The 21,128-nt window shown below is 42.0% G+C and overlaps 1 protein-coding gene across 1 annotated transcript in view; it reads right to left on the bottom strand.

Moving 5' to 3' along the window:
* Window positions 1–20,887, bottom strand: part of AQR (aquarius intron-binding spliceosomal factor) — a 92,126-nt gene extending 71,239 nt beyond the window's left edge. The window contains exons 1-11 of the mRNA XM_006273981.4: window positions 20,614–20,887; window positions 20,452–20,508; window positions 18,987–19,027; window positions 18,444–18,479; window positions 15,667–15,787; window positions 13,789–13,929; window positions 11,993–12,061; window positions 9,408–9,508; window positions 4,440–4,516; window positions 2,769–2,833; window positions 1,195–1,311 (exon numbers count right to left, since the gene is read on the bottom strand). Coding sequence (XP_006274043.1) covers window positions 1,195–1,311; window positions 2,769–2,833; window positions 4,440–4,516; window positions 9,408–9,508; window positions 11,993–12,061; window positions 13,789–13,929; window positions 15,667–15,787; window positions 18,444–18,479; window positions 18,987–19,027; window positions 20,452–20,508; window positions 20,614–20,706 — 918 coding nt within the window. The 5' untranslated portion in view covers window positions 20,707–20,887. The remainder of the gene's footprint in view (window positions 1–1,194; window positions 1,312–2,768; window positions 2,834–4,439; window positions 4,517–9,407; window positions 9,509–11,992; window positions 12,062–13,788; window positions 13,930–15,666; window positions 15,788–18,443; window positions 18,480–18,986; window positions 19,028–20,451; window positions 20,509–20,613) is intronic.
* Between the last annotated feature and the right edge of the window lie 241 nt (window positions 20,888–21,128).

The following is a 21,128-nucleotide window of genomic DNA, read 5'->3' as shown; positions in this document are numbered from 1 at the left end:
TTTCTGATTCAGAAAGCATCCAACAGTTCCTCCTCTCCCTCCAAGGGAGAGGAGAGGAGGGAGATCACTGGCAGCCTGACTGGCTACCAGTGACTGGTGGGACAAGGGGGGGGGGGGGAAGACATTCTCCTGCAGCAGGAGAAGAGTCTAAAAGCTGAAACACGACACGCAAAACTTAGTGATGCATGATTTAGTGACGTTCACTCAGGAGGCAGATGTGTCTGGGTTCCAGACCTTGGAAGAATGTGCTCCAGCAATTCCCCAGTTCCCAGTCCCTGGATTTTAAATGCCATTCCCATCATCCAGCTGGGCTGTGAGGCAGGTATTGCAAATCCCACAGGACCTGGAACCATGACAGGGAAGGTGTTGCCACCACTAAGAGGTGTGGAATACAAAGCCACAGGATCTGAGAAAGCTAACCCTGTCCTCAGACTGTAAATGCTACCCTGCCCACTTCCCCAAGGGCTTTAAATTCTGTGTATGCTGCCAGTTGGGGCAATTTAGAAGCCAGAGAGCCAGGACCCAGGGTTGGTGAAGCTATCCCCAGCCTTACTTTCCTGTGCCTCTGGCTTTAAATCACCATATGTCCAGCCTGCCTGGGTTAGAAAAACGGTAATTTAAAACCATGGGGCTGCCTCTTTACAGCCTGCTCCCTTCCCAGGCAGGAGAGGGCAGGCTGTCAATTAATGGGCTTCCCCTAAAGTCACAGCTGGTTCAGTAAGCAGCTCTAACAACCCAGAAAATTTCCCTGTGTAGCTCTCCAGCCAGGAGACTGGAATGCATATTCAACACTCCAGCTCTGAAAAATATCCTGGAATAAATTCTTACCAGCAGAAATGAACACCTGTCAGTGGCTTATGTCTGCACAAATGCAGAGGGCTGATAAACTAAAAAAATGCATTATAAAGTAGCTAAAGTAGCAGGATTTTGGTCCCAAAAGGTACCTTTCCATCATAAAGAATCAAAATCCCATGCAGCACCTCTGGATGTCAAGACACAAGTTTATCTGAATGTAACCAACTAAGAAATGGACTGTAATACTTTAGACAGTTCAATGCAACTGAAAATGAACACACACCAGAAGAGAGAGTTTCTCTCTTTTCAATGGGCACAACTGCATAATACAAAGACAGAAACATTTTCATTCACCTGAGAATCGAGAAACTCTTCATTAATATAAACATTAAAAATTACCTGGCAGAAGAGATGGCCCTCTTTTTCCCTTTTAGCAAGATTGGACAGGTAACAGTGAACAACAAGATGGGAGTCATCTAATACTGTATTAAACCAGCGCCGGGTGGGCAGCAAGGCCTAGAACACATAAGTCTGTATTAGCAGTCTTATCATGCAGTGTTTTAGAAACCTTTGGCTCCCTACCTGCTTATTTTGAAAATAAAAGGCAAAGATTAAATGCTGAGTAACTAGCAGGTGATATTATTTATGTTACTTATGCAGCAGGTTGTCCTAATGACTCTAATGGGCCAATTCCAATCCAGACACTAACTCTTCTGTAATGCCCAAAGCACAGACAAGACGAACATAAAATTTACTGTTTGTAAGCCTTTGGTTTAAGAGTCAGCATGCTACCATTTTAGCATGTTCTCCTCCTTTGAATTTCACCCTGTATTTGCAAAAGTTTGGCTTTCATACTTAGGCAGGTGTTTCTAGTTACTAAGATCCTAGCAAAGTTTATTAAAGAAACATTTAACATCTGTATGCCCTTTATCACTCAGTATGAACTGAAGTACCCATATTTTCTGTTCCTGTAAACATCAGTGTGTTTACTAACATTGAAATGATTTAAAACAATATAAATGAAATAATATTCAGTAGTGAAAATCAACTGAAATTTGTCAATTATAAAAATTCTATTTAGTTAGACAATGCAAACATTTCACCGTAGGGTATGTCTATCTTTTGTTCTCACAAAGTTTTGGCAAGAGAAGCAGTTTCTTTCAGCACTACATCCACTAACATTTAATGAATTCATCACAGTATTTAATACATGAAGCCATTACCTATCCCAAAGGCTTATTCACTGTGTATAATGGGAAAGTTGAAACTTTTAATTAAGAGTGAAATCTTCAGACTAATTTTTAAGTCTCTTGGACAGCGTTGTCAAGTCTACAAGTTTTCACTAACCACATTTAATTTAAGAAATGATGGGCAACTACAAAATCGGTTGGCTTTAAGAGGTACCTGTGCATTTTAAAGCTGCTAGTGAACTGTTTGAAATGGCTTAATGTGACAGCTTTTGTTATGGATTCAAAGCTTTGAACATTTTAATTGTTTGACAAAATTACTGCCTCAGTTCTAAAACAGTCAAGCTTTAACTGGTCAGCTGAAGTTCTGTCTCTTCTGCACACTGGGAATTTAGCTATATTACAGCTACTGAGAATTAGTCACCTCCAACTCTCACATGCACGAACTCCCAATTACAAACAGGCAAGCAAACACTTGCACAGGTTCAGCCAATCCAGTTTCTAAAAGGAGGTAAACTACATAAGTGCAAACCAGGACTTATAATGTAGGTAAGATCAAGTTCTGCAGTTCACTATTCAGTGGATATGGCAACACTCGGCTAAGTTACCGTGGGCTAGTTTTGGTAATATGACATAAGAAAATTATGTTCACTAGACACAGAAGTTTAACCCGTATCTGTCTGAAACAGTCTGGAAGCAAAGAGTTGAAGGTAAACACTGAGTATTTGCTCATTCCAAAAATAATGACCGCTTGTGGTCAAATATTTTGTTTTATGGGTTTCTTACCTCTAAATCTATCGTAAGTTCAATGAATCTTTCACAGTAATGAACTTGGTCCATGGAAACAGGACCTAAGCACAAGAAAAAAAAAGGAAGTCTGAAACTCCTCTATTCTTCAATATTATACATTTTCACCTTAAGTTTTAAAAACTGTCATCATATTTCTAATATTTCAACAAGAACTAAACACCTGGAGCTGACAGGCTTGTTAGCTACTATTGTGTATTAGATTAACACAGTAGATTACAGGCTGAAACTTCCAGGGATCTGAAGCATTTGCCCATGACAAGAGTAGATTTTGGGTGAAACACCCATGAATAGGATTTTCAGAAGTCACTAGTAATTTTAAGTACCTTAATTTAAGGGTGGGCAATTTGAGATGCTATAAAGGGATCTGACTACTCAAAAATGTTCATGGTCTGCCTTCAGACTTTAAAGGGTTTGGCGTTCAAACAGTATAAAATCTGAATATCCCAAAAGTGACATGTCAATTTGTATGGCTTTTTAAAAACATAGTCTTTGCAGCTGTAGAAACAGTCAGTTCAGAAATTTCAAATTTTCCCAAGCTGCAAGTCTCCTGGGCTGACAGAGAATCAACAGCAAGACTATTCACAACAACCAGGTCACCAGAAAGAACAAACCAAATGCACCCACTACTATACAGATACAGTGTAGATGCCTAAAAGGTGCAGTGAGATTCCTTTGCCTAGCCCCTATGAAATCTCCCTGCATCTACCTTGGTGACTCCAGATTAGCACCAGAGGCTGCCTTAAATGACATGTCCAAAGTTACGTCACAAAGCTAATACAGGAAGGAATCATGGTTTACTTAAATAAATATCCCTTGATGAAGTGCCAACGGGTGGACAAGAAAAACATCATTCAAACAGATTGAAAGTATAACTTACTATAAATCTAAACAAATAAAACCTATCAAAGTAAAAAGGGACAAGAGGACAAATTAAAATAAATAGTGGCCCAGAATAGTTAAAAAAAAACTAAAATAAAACAAAAAAAGTCCTCCCTCTTCCCCCCCCCCCACAAAAAAAAACTAGCCTTGAGGCATTTGCATGCTTTTATTTTGTTTTAAAGCAAAGAAAAAAAGATGCGCCCTGAAGGATATACAATGTAGGGCTATTAATGATCTACTGATTATTACTGAAGATTTTCTCTTTGGCAGGACTAGGTGCAAGAGACTCAACCTGGAGCAGATGAAATTTAGGTTGGAAATTAGGAGGAACTTGCTGACTATGATGGTGGTCAAGCATTAGAACAGGCTACCTAGAAAAGCTGTGGGATCTCCATCCCTGGAAATTCTTAAGAGTAGATTGGACAGACACTTGGCTGAATGGTTTAGTCAGGGATGAGACCTAAGCACATGCTGAAGTGCATCATTAAGTTCCAAGACAATGAACTCAAATGTTTTGCTTAATTGGGTAATTAAAGGAGGAAAGAAACTTTTGCAAAGTAACATGTTTTTTAAAATTAAATTATATGGATTCATAAAGGTGGACACCAAGGTACACATACAATCTTACTGACATAAATGGGGCTCTACAGTGACAACAGTCTGCCTCACCTACTGGATCATATCCCAAAGGAAGAGTTGGCTCAACATCCTTAGAGTCTCTAAATGATACACACACAAAAACATACAATCACATACACACTTACATACCTGAGACACGTATTGATTTTAGCACAGAGAGAAATTTCTGGATGAGCTGTGAAAGGAATCTTCTTTCTTGGTATACCCTAAAATTAGTATTACAAAAATTCAAACCAAAGAATATTACATCTACTATCAGTATAACAGGATATTAACTCAATTCATAAGTTTAATTTCAGAGATTCATAGATGCTAGGGTTGGAAGGGACCTCTCAACATATCATCAAGTCCAACACCCTGCCTAGGCAGGAGAGTGCTGGGGTCAGATGTCCCCAGTCAGATGCCTATCCATAATTTATCCACCTATCACTTCACTCACTCTTACCTGACCCAGCTGGGACTTGAACTCTGATCTCCCACATAGTAGGCAGAAACTCTACCACACAGCCACCAGTGTGACCAATTTGTGCTGGGACCAGTGCTGAGCAATTTATTATGGTCAACATTTTTGTAAAAGTTTCCCAAAGCTTTGTGATTTATGTTAGCAATAATATATCTTTTAAAACACACAGCAAAAAATCATTTTTCTTTATTGCCACTGACTAACATGGTAGCAAAAGCAACATTTGTATGCTCACTGCATATAAATGACTCACCAATTACCAGACTAGTAATGAGGAGTTATAGAATGTGTTGATATATCGCCTGTACCTCCCTGCCCCACCCCACCTCTAGCCAGGTGGTGACCCAGGTATCGAAGGAAGTTTAAAAAGCCTGCCCCAATGAAACAAGGTCCCCCAAAAGGAACAAATGCAAGAAAAACTTTAGAAGTTTTAAAAAACTGAATACTGACAACGCAAATAATTTACAGCAGGAATGTATCTGTATGCATGTATCTATCTATACAGTCCAATAAAATACTTAGCCTAAATAAAAAGAATTTTAAAACCTAAATTTTTAAGTTCTAAAATATTAAAAGCCACTAATGGATGGCCAGTGTTAGGGACAGCTGTACCCAAGTTTGAGACTAAGTTCCAAAGAAATAAGGAGCTTTTTACATCAGCTGAAGGGAACCTCAGCCTAAACATGAGTTCACTTCAGGAGGAAGCTTGTCTTAAAGCAGTACCCAATTTTATCCCCTCCACACAACATAAACCATATGAAGCTCCAAAATAAAGAATTACAACACAAATATGGTAAAAAGGATGCACCTAAGTCACCCTGCAGTCAAGATGAAGCCCACTGACCTAACGCTGATATAGGTGGCAAAGAGCTGACCTAACTAACTTAGACTTGACCTTTCCCTTTCACTTATAACTTCATTTAATGCTGCTTCCATTAATCTTGCTTGTTAGTAGAGTGAATAAAAAAAAAAAAAATCAATGATTTTTTAAATAAAAAAAACTGATTTATTTAAATCAGTTTTTTTTTATTTAATTGTATGTTTTGATTTTTTGTTAAGATGCTTTTTAAAAAAAAATAAATGTATAAAGATAGTTTTAATTCAAAATATGTTAAACCTCAAAGACATCATCATGGAATATTCAGCTGGTCTAATAAACGATATCTCATCTACTCAAAGAACCTTGCCAGCCCCATCATGGAATAGGGATTATGACTTCTAATTATATACTATTTGAGACAATATATTCATGTAACCTTTTCAGAAAAGTTTTATAAATAGGTCACAACAGGCCATGGACTATATTAGGGACTCAATCTTATGGGCTTCCCAGAGGCTCCTCTATAGATTAGTAAAGATTAATGAAACCCACTCTACCCAATGAGACTCAGTGCTCATCTAGATTCTAGAAGATGCTACTAAGCATCTCTGTGATGTCTAGTTTCAGTTCTCAAACTGTGGATTTGTGTCTCCAGAGATCATAGGCAGACAAGGATCACAGGCAGACAAAGGTAGATGTGGTATCTTTTATTAGAGCAACTAAATAGTCGGAAAAATTGTTCTTTGCAGCTTTCGGGCACAAACACCCTTCTCTTCAGGCATACGGAGAGTTTGTTGTCTCCAGAGATAACATTCTTGTTAACAGCAGTATATAGAGATGAGACACCTGATTATCAGGGATCCAGGTTTTCTGTTTCCTGGAAAAACAGAGTAAACCACAGATTTTGCCTTTTACCAGAGGCAAACGTGGATTTCTTGATTTATCAGAGAAACCCATGGACAGAGTTGAACTGAGCAAGGTGCAGGGCCCAGGGTAAATCAGCTTGTCCACTGGCGGCGTAGATTTGCCATGGCCACTACACCCGGCCCCACAAAGAGCGGGGCCCGGGACATTTGCCCCAACTGCTGCACCGCCACCCCCCCCCCCCCCCCCAACAGCCCGGCCCTCAGATTTTGCAGTTTTGCAATGAGCTCCCCTGCAGGCTGGCAGAGAGGAGGAAGGTGGTGAGACAGGGGGCACCATGTGCATAAACATGCACATGGCCCCTGGCAGCCTGCAGAGAAGCTCAAGCAGGTAAGTGGGGGAGGGAGAGGGGGACTGAGGCCCCTATAGGGAGGGAGGGAGGGAGCTGGGCAGGGCTGGGGATGCTGCCCAGCCGGGCGGTGCTTGGGGCGCAGGACCACAATGCACGGCTGCAAAGCCTCAGCAGGGAGCAGAATGGGGTCATGGGTGCCTCATCCAGGGAAGGGGGAGGGCCGGCTCCCTGCTGCCATGCGCACTCCCAGGGGTGGGGGTATCTGTGCCCCACAGCTCTGTACACGGGGCAGGAGAAGGCTGCAAGATTGGGCCCCTGGCCCTGCTTCCCTGGGACCTCCACAGTGCAGTGGGCACAACACGGTGCTGCAGGACACAGCGGGGCTACCAGGGATCTCCTCACCGCTGAGAGCTCCACACTGCCCTGGCGACGAGCCACCTGCGCATGCCACTGCTTTGAGGGGTGCAACCCCGCACTGCTGCTCTCACCGCAGCCCTGCACTCAGGAGGTGCATCGCCAGGGCAGCGTGGAACTCACAGCAACCAGCAGCTTCTCTGTGCAGCTCTGCTGCTCCCTGCCATGTTGAGTTGTGCCCAATGGGCTGCGGAGGCCCTGGGGGAGGGATGCAGGGAGTCAGGGAACAACGGGCCTGGACACAGAAGCTGCTCGCTGCTGCAAACTCTGCACTGCTTCCCTCCCCCAGGGCCTCTACAACCTGGCAGCCACGACCCAGTGTAGCAGGGAGCAGCAGAGCCACATGGAGAAGCTGCTCACTGCTGCAAGCTCTACGCTGCCCTGGCGCTGGGCTGTAGTGAGAGCAGCAGCATGGGTTTGCTCCCCTCAAAGCAGTGGCACGCACAGGAGGCACGTTGCCAGGGCAGTGCAGAGCTTGCATAGGTGAGGAGACCCCCACACAGCCCTGCTGTTCCCTGTCACGCCAGGTCATGACCGTTGGGCTGCAGAGGCTCCAGGGGAGGGAAGCAGGGCAGGAGCCTAAGCCCACAGGCTGCACCCACCCTGCACACAGATCTGCATGGCACAGGCCCCCCTACCCCCAGGTGTGTGCACAGTGGCAGGAAGCTACCTAGCTCGAGCAGGCAGCAGGGGGGACTGGGGGCTGAGGACCCAGGTTCACAGTCATGGCAAATGGGGGTCCCCCTCCGGCAGGACTGGGGGAGCAGGGAATGTTGGGGGGGAGGCAAGAGGCACCAACAAGGCAGCCCGGGGGGGGGGGGGGGGGGGGGGGCAGAGAGGGGGAGGGAGAGGCACAAGCAGGGCCAAGGGGACTGGGGGGAGTGAGAGGCACCAGTAGGGCTGGGGGGGCTTTTAATTTTAATCACAGACTCTGGGTTTTTAAATTAACGGATTTGTGATTTTTTTTTTTAAATCAGGGAAAACCAAAATCCCTGCTGACTACCTACCCATTAGCTCAATTGTCTCTCTGCAATTTTGTGTATGCAGAGTCAAACCCTTACCTTCCTCTAAAAGTACAGTTTCAAGAATTTAAATGAAAAAAAAAAAGATAAACAACAAGAAGGCACTTTTTAAAGAAAACAATGATTAAATTGAAACTTCCTGGCCAGTGATTTAAATTGTTTTGATTTAAATCAAATCCACCCTGCTTGTTAGCCTGACTCATGCTAACTTGCTCTTAGAAAGCAACCTAGGGCCTACTAAAAGGCCTAGACACTGCAGAAACTGATAGAGAATTTAAACTTTTAGAAGCTCTACAGTAGTGGTGGCTAACAGACAGTATATGTGCCACAAGCAAACCAGGAGCCCTGGATGCTCAATTAAATGGGTACCAATGACATAAGTCAGGGTGGCAGGGATTGGAGAAGCAGTTAGTGCTGGCTCAAGGGTTTGGCCTCTTGACAATTGTGGGGGTAGGTGCTACCAAATTCAATGTTGCCATGTCCCAGTAGTGACAGGATTCAGCAGCACTGGGCAATGCTGATGGCTGATTATTAGAACGGGTCTCTCTCTCAACCTCTGACATCCTTGGTAGTCTACAGTAAGTAATCACAAGACTGACAGGAGATAACTGCTCACTTGTATACTGCTTCTTACAAGTCATCACATAGCAATATAAAAGTATTTAGAAGAATAAACAATACTGACAAGATGTACATGTTTGTCTAAATAAATTATTATTTGTAACCACTATATTTTATATTTTAAAGCACGTGAACAAAAATTACAGGTAAATCACATAGGCAGACAAGGTTCTTTGGGTAGATGGGATGTCTTTTATTGGACCATCGCACCTATACAAAGAACCTTGTCTGCCTATGTCCTTAGACCAAAATGGCTACAACCAACAACTTTCAGGTAAATCATATGGAACAATAAAAAGGGACTTTTTTGTCTTTTATCTTGAGGACTTTTTAAACCAAATGGTTTAACTTCTTGTTGCAACATGATAATTAAGCCAAATACTAGTATCTGCTGGACTGCTATGCCCAGAAACAGCACACTATCAAATGTTGATTTGTTACTTTTATTTCTATCCTATTCAAACAGGTTCACCTTCAAAGCTAGACAAAAACCAATAGACTGTATGCTTTCAAGTTAATATGAAACATTTCCATAACATACTGTATTCGTGTCTGTTCATCCATTTTCTCATCATTCTTCTTGATAAGATTCCAAAATTTTCTAAGTTTTGGTGTCTTTTTCAATTCCTGTTCCAGGCGTGCCTGAAAAGGTAAAATAGTATTCAGCCACAAAGAACAATACTGAACTCACTTCTACTGCATGGAATAAAAATCTAATTAAATCTTTCTGTAAAGAAAAAAGTATGTAAAAATACACAATAAAAGTAAAGAAAAGCAAAAACCCCTAGAGCAGCGGCCAACATGACTGGACTCTAAGACTACTCACAAATATCACTTGCAAGAGAAGTTGTAATAGTTCTTGCCTAGACATGCAACACCAATTAACGACCTCTAGGTCCCTTTAAGACAACCATATTAACATCTTTGTGTAGCACGTAGGACGTAGCAGTATTGATAAAAAAGTAAAAAAAAACCTCATTTGTTAAAAAAAAAACTGGAAAATGAAAGGAAAAAACACCCTTCATTCATTCCCTCCATTGACAGCAGTGAAATCCACAAATTCCTTAGTTTCTGAATTAAATATCAAAGAGCTGCATTTAAGTGATTTTCCTTTTTTTACAGTGATCTTTAATTTCATTAAGAAAAAAATCCTTCCCATTATATTTTCTTACTCTCCAACAAAAATGGCTTATGTTAAAAAAATATTCAAAATAGGCAATTGAAGCAAACCAGTTTTTCCTGGAAACCATGAAAAAACAATCAAATGGAAGCCAGGATAGATCACTCATTACAAGCAAAATTATAATAGTAAAACATCATTAAGGTAAATTAATCAATGCACAGATTCTGGGAAAAGCAGCATATAGAGAATTTATAAAAACAAATTATTGATAACATTAACCTTAACAATAATAATTAGAAATAACACATACACCAGGTAAACTAGATATGTAATGCCACATTTTGTATAAAACACCAGCTTGCAATACACATATAAGCTCAATATGCATGTAAAAGTTACAAAATATTACATATGAATAACTAAAACCAATAAAAAACCCTATTTAAAAAAAAGTGATCCCCTAAGCATACTATGCATGCACGCACCGCCCCCCAGAGGCTGAATTAAATTGCATGGGTACCCTTAGTCTTGGCGTTGCCTGACTTCAGAAAACTCAATTTGGCAAACTCACATTTTTTCATGTAATTTCCTAGGTTTTAAAAAGCTAACTTTTAAAAATCCAAATTCCGTCACATGAAAACATAATGGCTTTGAAAAGAGTCAACATCTGGGTAATATGGTCTACAAAAAGACCTCTGGCACTTGAGGTACCAATTGATTTACCATGTGTTAACAGCAGATGGTTGTCTTCTTTGTGAAGACCACGCTAGGGAAACAGAGAACACACTTCACCAGTGGATCTTAGGACTTACTGTCAGTATGAATAGGAGCATGCCACACATTCAAACTGGAGTGCCATACAAATGAGCTACACAGATGTTCCTCATCTTTTACAGAACATCTTTGTAGTGGTTTGCCATTGCATGGCGCCATAAATCAACACATACCACAGGTACTATTTATGATGCAATTCACATGTTAATTGCATCCTAAAGTGTATGCTAGAGGCCCAAGACATTCAAGACACCCTCTACATTCAAATTAGCACCAGGAGAGAAGCAATTTGCTCCCTGTTCCTATGCCACAGAAATCCCCTCAACTGCAGGGAAGTCCTGTTCAACACCTATAATGCAAGTCTGGAACATGTATTATAGATAGTCTTCACAGAATTTAGCTGCCTCCTTAGAAGCCACATTGAGTATATGTCAACTGGGATTTTCCATTTTGAACTTTGTCAGATTTGGTAGACTTGTCACAGAAATAGAAAAAAGCATATCACCCATGTAATGGCCCCAACATTGCTAAATTTCAAGTTTCTGTTTCGAAGTATGGAAATACTATAGCTTTTCAGTGAAATGTAATTAGAAACCAAACCTGTTCTGACAAACCATTAAATGTTTTGCCGAATCAAACAAACAAACAAACAAAAATCAGTATGAGGCATCTGCAGACAACCAGCAAAGAACAATTTATCCCAAATGGTTAGAATATAAAGGTTATAAACAACTGAAAATTGGGTCTAAAAAATGGAAAGTTCTGAGCAACCTTAAATATATGAGACCTCCTACAACAGAAGTGGGCAAAATGGTGCATATGGCCAGCAGCCCGACTCCATTTGAGAGCAGCCCCGGCTCCCAGCCCGTCTCCATGGAGACGCCAGGAATGCAGATGTGTGACAGCACAGGGCCATGACAGTGTGTGGCTACAGATCTGGGGCTGTGCGCCAGGCCGGCCCAACCCCCATGATCCTGGGGTCCCCATGGAGACCGGCCAGGAGCAGTGCAGGCTGAACCCATCACCAGGTGGGGAGCTGCTTCGGTGCCGAGATCTTGCGGCGGTGACAGCATGGGGTGAAGCTGGGACAAAGCCACGATTCACTACCTGTATGCCCTGCCTGAAGAACCTGTACTCATCACAGGGGCTTGCATGCTTGAGCAGCTCCCCACCTGGCCTGGTATGCTGATGGAAAGGGAATTTTATCATTTTTACAATGATGTACTTACAGGCTGTAATCCCATCCACATTGGCAAGGAGATGAGTTGCTGCACCTGTCCCCTGATCAAATCCACTTCCTGTTATAAAGCATTAAGAGAAAAGGCACCGTATATCATTTATGAACTAGTTAGATATTATCTTGCAAATATATATTCTTATACAATTGCTTTAGGTATACTACCTTTAACATAAAATACGCAAATGCTATTTTGAGATGTAGCAGGCTACAAAGAAGGCAAGAAAACACTAGTCTCTACACAGTGGCACTACCCAAACACCACTAAACAAACTAGTGGCTTTAGTTTTCTTTGGTTTCCTTTAATTAAACTTCCGTCAGTATCCAAAATTGTAGTTTCTCTTTTAATCCATAAGACCTCCTCCATCTAATTGTTCCAAAGTAAACACTGAAAACATTTGACTAGACATCCCTGCCAATTATTCATCTGGCTGACACTGATTTTTCTTTATCTCTATTCTTCCTCATATGCCTCATTGTTTTTCTCCCTCTTGTTCATTTTGTTTCTTTCAAGCAAGCTGGTTTCCCATAACACATGAAAGAAACATGTGGCAGTAACTCCTTCTCTAACTGAACTGTCTACTAATACTGCTTCAGGTGCTAAATCTCCAGAAAACCAGTGTCTACCCTTTTCACTCCACTGAAACAACTCTCCCTGTGCTCTCCTGCACAGGTCTGAGAGGCTCAGCTCCATCTTCAACCTACTTAATAGCTATCATAATTTGATCCCTTTTCCAAAGACTTCAGGTCTCAGTAACTTGCTTACTTTCAAAAGGACCTTCACATTTCCTGCAATACCAGGCTACATTAGACCAAAAGCCACTACTATTTCCTCTTTCAAATCCACTTAATTATGGAAAAATATCAATAAATAATGGGACTAAATAAAGACCAGTGAAAAGATTTTATATTTAAAAAAATACATCAAACTATCTGATCATAATTGTATGTAAATAAGCCTTTTTTTTTTTTTTTTACCATTTCCCTCAATACTCTTTTCTTCTTCCTTCTGATTGGTAATTACTCACATCTGTTGTGTATAATAATCTAATGCACAACACGCTAAAGTATTCTACATGCCACATAATATAAATAAAGAAAAACAACAAATGTCACAAAAAGCAAAGGAATAATATATTAAATATATTTATAGGTACACTATGCTATTCTGGTAGCATCGCAGATTCAAGATACACATCATGCTCACTGAACCCATCTATAATCAATATCCTTATATAACTTCCACTGCAGGCTAAAACATAACTCTTGTATTTGTTTTATTTAAACAATTAGTGCTGCAGCATTAACTAGAACAGATTAGCAAAAAAAAATTAAAAAAAATAAAATCTTTTTTTAAAATACCATATGCAATGAAAGTTTTATTTAGACGGAAATGTTACAAAATTTAAAAAAAAATAATTTTATTGTACAGTGTAATCTGAAACTGAATAGCAATTATACTTTGTGTAATTTTAATTTTGAATCTAAACAATCATCTTATGCACGTTTAAATCTTTTATAATCCTTATTTCAGTAATACATTCCCCTTCCTCAGCTTTGTGAACACTTTCTCCATCCCCTGCATTTCCTTCTCCATAGCAGAAAGAAACAATTACAGAGGAGAGAAGTGTACCAAAGTATAGCTCTCCACCATATGCCTCTCAACTTTATCGATGTGAATTTCAATGAATGCCTCATTTAGCTCATGGATTAAAAATAAAACCCTCCTCTCATCTGAAACAACCTAGCCATAATGGAAACATTCAAACCTGCTAAATTTTGACTTACCAAGCTGTTAAAGCAATGATCAAGGAAGAGTAGGAGGACTGTCTGTTCATGAAGAGAGAATTCACTCTCCTTTTCAGCCAATGATGCTTTCAATATACATTTGAAAAAGTAGGGAAAGTGCTCTGGCTTCTTCTTGAATGTCTAGATGTGGAAGGGAAAGTTAGTTTGTTAGGCTGGGTCTAAATTACTTGCTGTCTGATACTGTTTAAGGATTCACACATTCTTAAAGTTTTTAGTAAAATCCACACACAGAAGATGATAGAGCTGATTCTCTACTCTTATGTTCCTTCCATGCTGTTAAAGCAGCCAAAACAAAGCAAAACTAGCCACATCCTTCTGGCTAAAGATTGCCATGCTGTAGGCCACTGTGTAGTTCATGATGTCTTAGCTGTAAGTTAAAAGGGGATTTCCTGATTCTGCTGCTTTTTGGAACAGATTAGAACATTCCCTCAGAGGCAAAAAAGCCTGGCTGATTTTTGTGAAGGAAGTGACAGCTGTTTAGTGGCCTGCAAGAAGTTGAGTAGAGGTTCCTAGAAGCAGGTGAACAAGCCATCACTTATCAGCAAACTCAGCAGACAAAACAAAACCTACTCTTGGTCAGAGGTTGCCCCTTCAGAACAAGACTAAAACACACTGGAGGGAAGGTGTAGAGAACTTTGCACCTGTCATTTTCAATGCCTATTTGTACCTATTCTGGTACAAAGCTGCACAGATCTTGGTAGAGTCACTCCTCCAAGCTATTAATTTTGATACATTTCACTAGTAGTGACATAATTCTTTCCTCTTTTCTTATAAAACTAATAGAAGAAGCACTATTAAAAATAAAATCTTACAATACTGACTAAAGGTCAGTACTTCTGATCAAGTGTGGTGCACTGATGTACAACTAACTAATTATGGCAGGTCTGTTTTATTTATTTATTTTTTTTTATTAAATCACATCAAATGGGGAGTCACCTGTGGTTCAGTGGTAGAATCCTTGTCTACCACAGAATAGACCTGAGTTTGATTCCCAGACACTTATACAACTACAGCCATGGAGGCACCAAACATCTGGACTCAGAGTGGTCTTTGGATTCTGTCTCAGTATCCTAAATGGAGGATGAAAGGTCCGGGCAGCCTCCACTTCTCCAAAAAATTCCTGCCCGGGCATATACGTTGAAGGTCTGGGTGGCCCTCGTACATACACCATGATCCAGGAGGATCAACAGCTGACACATCTAATGGAGACCACTATATTTCAACAACAGTAAAGACAGGCTTGTCTTTTGAATTTAATTTTTTTTTAATTGGCAAATCAAATAACGGAAAGTATACATAATTTCAGCCAGCTAACACTGTTAATACTGGCTCTCAAATTTTTTAAAATAAGAGGTTTTCTACAGAAAAGCTAAGCTATTCTAAACCACATACTAACAAGTATGTTTGTCAATAAAACTTCATACAAATTAAAACTATAAAAATGAACTCAAAGACTTCAAACAAGAAACTGACAGACAAAATAGTTTTCTTACTGCCCATGACACCTTCCTTCATACACAAATATAAATTCCTCACAACAAATTTTATTTTAATACCAAAAAAGCCCCTCTTCAAACCAGTGCCAAACTTGCTCAAGAAAATCTTATTTTTGAAGTGTGAAATCATTACACAATAGGACAAATGAGTTCACACACAAAAAAAGTCAGGGTGTACAGATAGACTTCATCTGTCCATTGCTTCTCTAAAAAAGAAACATCCTATTGTTTAAAGTAGCAGACAACCTAAGACAAGGCAGCATTTACTTTTAACATAGAAAGTTCAGCTGTTTTCTATCAATACAAGTGGGCTGCAACTTGTGGATCAAAGTCAACTGTAGACATAACTGCAAATGGTTACCTCCCATGCAGGGACATTTTCTCTGAACTTCTCGTTTACCATGCAGCAGATTGACATTAAATATGCTTTACTGGACACCTCTGAGGAATAATTAATCCACAGGTAATTTTCAAGATACTGGCTGTGAAGAGACAAAGAATATGTCATTAGTTCCTACTACCCACATAATCTGCCACTCATCTCAAAAAACAGCAGAGTTATCCATAGACTTGGGGGAGGGTTAAAAATCATCGCTGATTTGCAAGTAGTTCTCGAAGTTACCTCTAGTCAAGGTCACTCTCACTAAACTTATTAATATCAAGCTTAGGGAGGCATTACATATAGAGGGAAAAAATAAATTACTCATGCACCAGCCACACTGTAACAAGCCCGGACACTAATTAATGCCGATTTTCCAGGGGGAAGGGAATAAACAAATTTACTGCACGTGCCATAAACTTCAAACACTTCCTGTATTTCTCAGATGCAAATGCCAACTTTCTTATGTAAAGTACGATGGCATAACACAAATACTTCATCAATTATTATATATATTCTATTACATCAATATTTTCCAACAACGCATCTCTTTAATATGACCATTTGCTTCCCTGTTGACTGTGCAAAATAAAGACACACCTAGTCATATCCTCCCCACTTTTAAGACTCCATTCAAGCTACTGCTTTACAGGCCTAGACTTAAGGTAATTATGCAGGGAAGGTAAAGCTTAATTTTCCTGTAACATCCTAAACAGGGAGATACTTTTCTTTTTGTGACCAGCAGGCTTTTCCTTTCCTTGGAAACCAAGTGGTTCCAATTCAGACAAAGAGTAAGTCGTGCCCTTACTCTACCCTCCTGGAGCAGTGCAGAGAAGTTATTTTAGCGCTTTTACTAAACTCTGTAAACCCTTCCACACTAAAGGTCGCATGCAAGGAAATTTTACAGGCCTCCATGCTATTCTGCCCTTTTACATAGGCTTTTCTCAAATAGGCTGATCTCAAATTAACTACTTAAACAACTAACACCTACATAACTCAAAACACTATGAAGTAGAGAAACATAAGACAGAAAATCTTCTGAGTAAATCTTGCTTCTTTTGAAAAATAAAGTTACAAAACAATTAAAAGAGATAGTTCAGAGGATCTCTGCACAGCTTTTGCCTTACAGATAATACCTTGCAAGTTGTACATACAAGCTTGCAGAACTGGACCCAGATTATGGAGACTGATCTGCCCACAGGGAGAGAAAAAAAAGCCTAACAGACATCAGGGACTCTACTGTACACTTTAATATACCTCTGCATCCACATAATATTTGGGGGTCCAATTACCCTCTGCATCCAAATAATTGGAGGTCCAATTATCCTCAACTACGAAAGTGGTAGCTGTGATGAGACCTCAAAGATAGGGAAGCAGTAAACTGAGTCAAGATAGGGTAACCTGAGGCTCTGGTAGGGGGGCAAGATGAAGGATATGGGTCTTATGAAAGTAAACAGCATATCCTGAGAAATTCTATAAATTATTCATGCTAAGTTAAAGGGGTTCACTAGAAAAATTAAAATGGTGCAACTAGGCAGCATTTCTTTACAGCAAGGGTGTCAAACATACAGCCCGCATGGTTCCTAGAGGGGCTGGGAATTCTGGGAAAGGTCAAGCAGGGACAGGACCAACCAGCAAAATCCAGAATACAAGTCCTTGTTGAGGACATGTATTGACACAAGAGGCAAGCAACGGTGGCACTAACCCCCACAGCTCTCTGATGCCATTTGCCCTGCCGCTAGAATGTCAGGATCCAGACCCAGCACAGGGGGCTGTGGTGAGTTTTGATAACCTTGCTTTACAGTGATGTGAATGAATGCCAAGGGAAAATAAAATTAACAGGAACTTAAATTGCAATTTTGACTTGAACAAGTCTCATTCAACTTATCTTCTTAAACAAACAAAAAAGAAGAAAAATCCAAAATTTTAGAAATGAATATTTTCCCCCTCAAATTATCCTATTTCTCTAATCAGCAGTCCCCCTAGCATATCATAATTCTTCCCACAGTCTCTCTCCAGCAGGAGTTTATAGTTGATGCAGAAGTGCATTTCACCAAGAGACCTTTCAATCTCAATCTACCTCCCCAAAAAGGTGGTATTTAATCTTTGGTTATTATTTTTAAGTCCAATTAATATTGGTACTTAACACACATTTTTATATGCATGCCACTATAATCTGACATTTTTTAAAATCATTTTTAAACACAAGAGTTCCAATTCCTGTCAGGCAATGAAAATTGGAAAGTCATGTTGCTGTTCTTAAAATTACAGCATTGCTACAAATTTCCTCACACTTTGATGCAAAGACTTCCACTGACTTCAGTGGATTTTGAAACCAGGTCTAAGGAGGCATCCTAACTTTTAGAACCAAATTTATCACTGTTCCATGCATATTTGGTACTCCATTTGTACTGTAAATGTATCTGCATTAGAAATTTAGCAGCATGAAAAGAGACCTCTTGGAAAGCACTATTTGTGTTTATGGAATTAATCTTGTATTCCACAGAGTGTAATATAATATATTTTCTTATGTGCCTCATCATGGACTTAACTAGGGTAGAAGTAATGAGTTATACTACACCTCTAAAAGTGATTTACTGTCCTGCATTTGTTTCTCACCTTTATTTCCATAGGCTTTTCTCAAATAGGCTGATCTCAAATTAAGTACTCAAACAACTAACACCTACATAAATCAAAACACTGAGTAGAGAAAATTAATTATTACAAAAAATAAATGTTATATTTCTTCAAAAACTTACCTAAACTCAAGCAGCATTATCTTTCTAATGGCAAATCTAAGGAGGAAAAAAAAAACATAAAGTGAAACAGAAAATAAAACAAACAAGTGAAAAGACAGGAGAACCAGCAGGCATACCAAGAATTCCCTCTAGGTGGTAGATCCTTTGCTCAGCTCAAATAGAACGGAGGTAGAAAGTGAAGGGAAGAAGAACTCCACACCCATGGACTGGGAAGCAGAGAGGAATCCCTACCCCACCAAAATTAGCAATCAGTACAAAGACTGGCTCAGACCATGACAAAGAACAGGAATGCAAAACTTGATTTATTCACTGTATCAGACCTTTGTTATGTCATACATCTAATAATACAGCACAAAGAAAACTCATATTTAAATCACAGAGATGACCTACCACTGACTATAAGGGTTTACCAAACTTTTTGACTTTCCTACATATTTAGCTCAATAAAATTTTAAGTGGCCTTCATGTTAATATAAATGTCTATAGTATACGTAAGTATCTACAACAGAATCCATAAACAAACATTAGAAATATTGTACTTACTTTGACTTAACGATTTCTTTCACATATACATCTTCAATAACCTATTTAAAAAAATGATCTCGATTAAACACTGACACTTGTAGTTTGATTCATTTTTAACTCTATGGTTTTCAAAATCAAAAATGTTATTAACTATATGCTCTAGGGTTATTACTATCACTTGGTGAGCTCTTGTCGGGAATATCTCAGCCCTGAGAGGAAGAGCAAGAGTCCCAAAGAATTTAAACACTCATAATAGGCATGCACTGATAAAGATTTTTGGGCAGATAAAGAAGGCTGGTTATCGACTAGCCGTACCAGTTGATACCAATCTGATTGCTGATATACAGCCTAGCAGCTTGGAGAGCAGCGTCCAGCTTGTAAGTCTGTTAGGGGGAAGTGGGGGGCAGATTGAGGCCCCCTGAGGTGAGGAAACGAGTGAGACTGGGGAAGGGGCAGGCGCTGCTCAGTCAGGGTGGGGCACAGGACAGAGGCAGCAGCTTGTCCAGGGGGCAGGCAGCTCCTGCCACTGCATGCTCCCACAGGGGAGGTCAGGAAGGCATGTGCCCACCAGATCTATGCACAGGGTGAAGGCGAGCTGCTGCTGCACTGTCGGGGCTGGGGATGGCTCCAGCCTCTTCCTGGCAGATATGCTCAGGCCAGGGCAGGTGATAGTGGCACGGGGGGCTAAACCACCCCAAAATTTGCAATGGCCCCCCTTCCCAGCACCACTAACACCTGCCCCAGCCAAGTGCAGCTGCTGGGAAGACCCTGACAGCCCCAGCCCCTAGCACACAGCCCGCCCTTGCCCCATGCACAGATCTGGGGGGAAAGGGGGGCACATGCCCCCCATGCCTCCCCAGGGGTGCACACAGTTGGGGGGAGCTGCCCCCGTCCCCCTAGACAAGCCACCAGCTCCATCCTGCACCCCACCCCAGCTGGGCAGCACCTGCACCTGCCCCGAACCCCACTCACTCGTGGGCAGCATGCAATGTGTGCATCAGGGCGCGCCCCATGGCACGTCTTGGCCCATGGGCACAAGGCGCACGGGAGTGGCACAGCACACATGTGGGGCCCACACCGGTCCAGCCCTCCATGCTGGCTCTGGGCTGCATGGGGGTTCTGTAGCCCTAGAGCGAGACCACAGCAGGGCCAGCCTGGTGCAGGTGCCACACGCGGTGCCGGGGCCAGGATCAGATCCTGGAGCTCCATGGAGCGGGTCCAGCCTGTGGGCTCCCTCCGACACATGTGCTTTACGCTTGTTTCTACAAACACCAAAAGCTGCGGTTAGCTCTCAACGCTGACACTGTGTGACATGGGGCTCACACAATCGGCCACACGCCTTTATCCTTGAGCGGGGAGAAAAGGAAGAGATAGGAACACAACCAAGCACGGGACAAGGTGCCAGGCCGGCTCCCAGCGCAGCAGGTTACAGCCATACTGCTGGGCAACGCAGTGCTGCCCTGGCGCCATGCGCGGTACTCACCTTGGCATCAAAGCACAGTCTCTTCTGCACGTGCGGGGCCCAGTACCGGTGCGCCAGCTGCAAGGGAGAGGGACATCCCGCTGAGACAGCGTCGCGGGCCCCGTGCCCTATGGCCCAGCCCCAGCCCCGGTCCCCGCCGCTCCCCCCTAACCCAACTCCAACCTGCGTGACGAACTCGGCGTTGATCTGGGACACGGTGGGAGCCACGATCTTCTTGGGCGGGGCCGAGGATGCGGCCGCCGCCGCCGCCGCCATGGTGCGTCACCCGCTCCGCTGCGGCCGCCGGACTGCCGGCAGGGTTCCCTCGCCCCGCCGCACTTGGTTGCTCCCGGCCGATGATCGCGCCCACTCACTCGGACGCCGCACGCTCGCCCGCTCCCCAACCTCGGCCCGGCTAAGCACAGGCCACCGGAAGTCGGCGGGACTGAAAAGCGGAAGTGGAATTAGCAACTGGGCCATAGAGTCTCTAGGGCTGCATTCTGCAACGCTTCCGGGTCATAGAGCTGATAGTCGGGATGCCAGAGCGGCGGTGAGCAGGCCAGTGGGTGGCGCCGTTTGCTGCCCGTGCTGCGGAACTGCAGCCAGTGGGGGGTAGGCGCGGCCGGCTCGGCCCCGAGCTGGTCCCGCGAGGCGGGGCGGCACGGCACGGCACGGCAGGAGAGAGGAAGGAGGCCGTA

This window comes from Alligator mississippiensis, chromosome 2 (genome assembly GCF_030867095.1).
Source record: "Alligator mississippiensis isolate rAllMis1 chromosome 2, rAllMis1, whole genome shotgun sequence".
Classification (NCBI taxonomy): Eukaryota; Metazoa; Chordata; order Crocodylia; family Alligatoridae; genus Alligator; species Alligator mississippiensis.
Note: the sequence above shows the minus strand (reverse complement) of the source record. Positions and strands in the feature narration are given on the sequence as shown.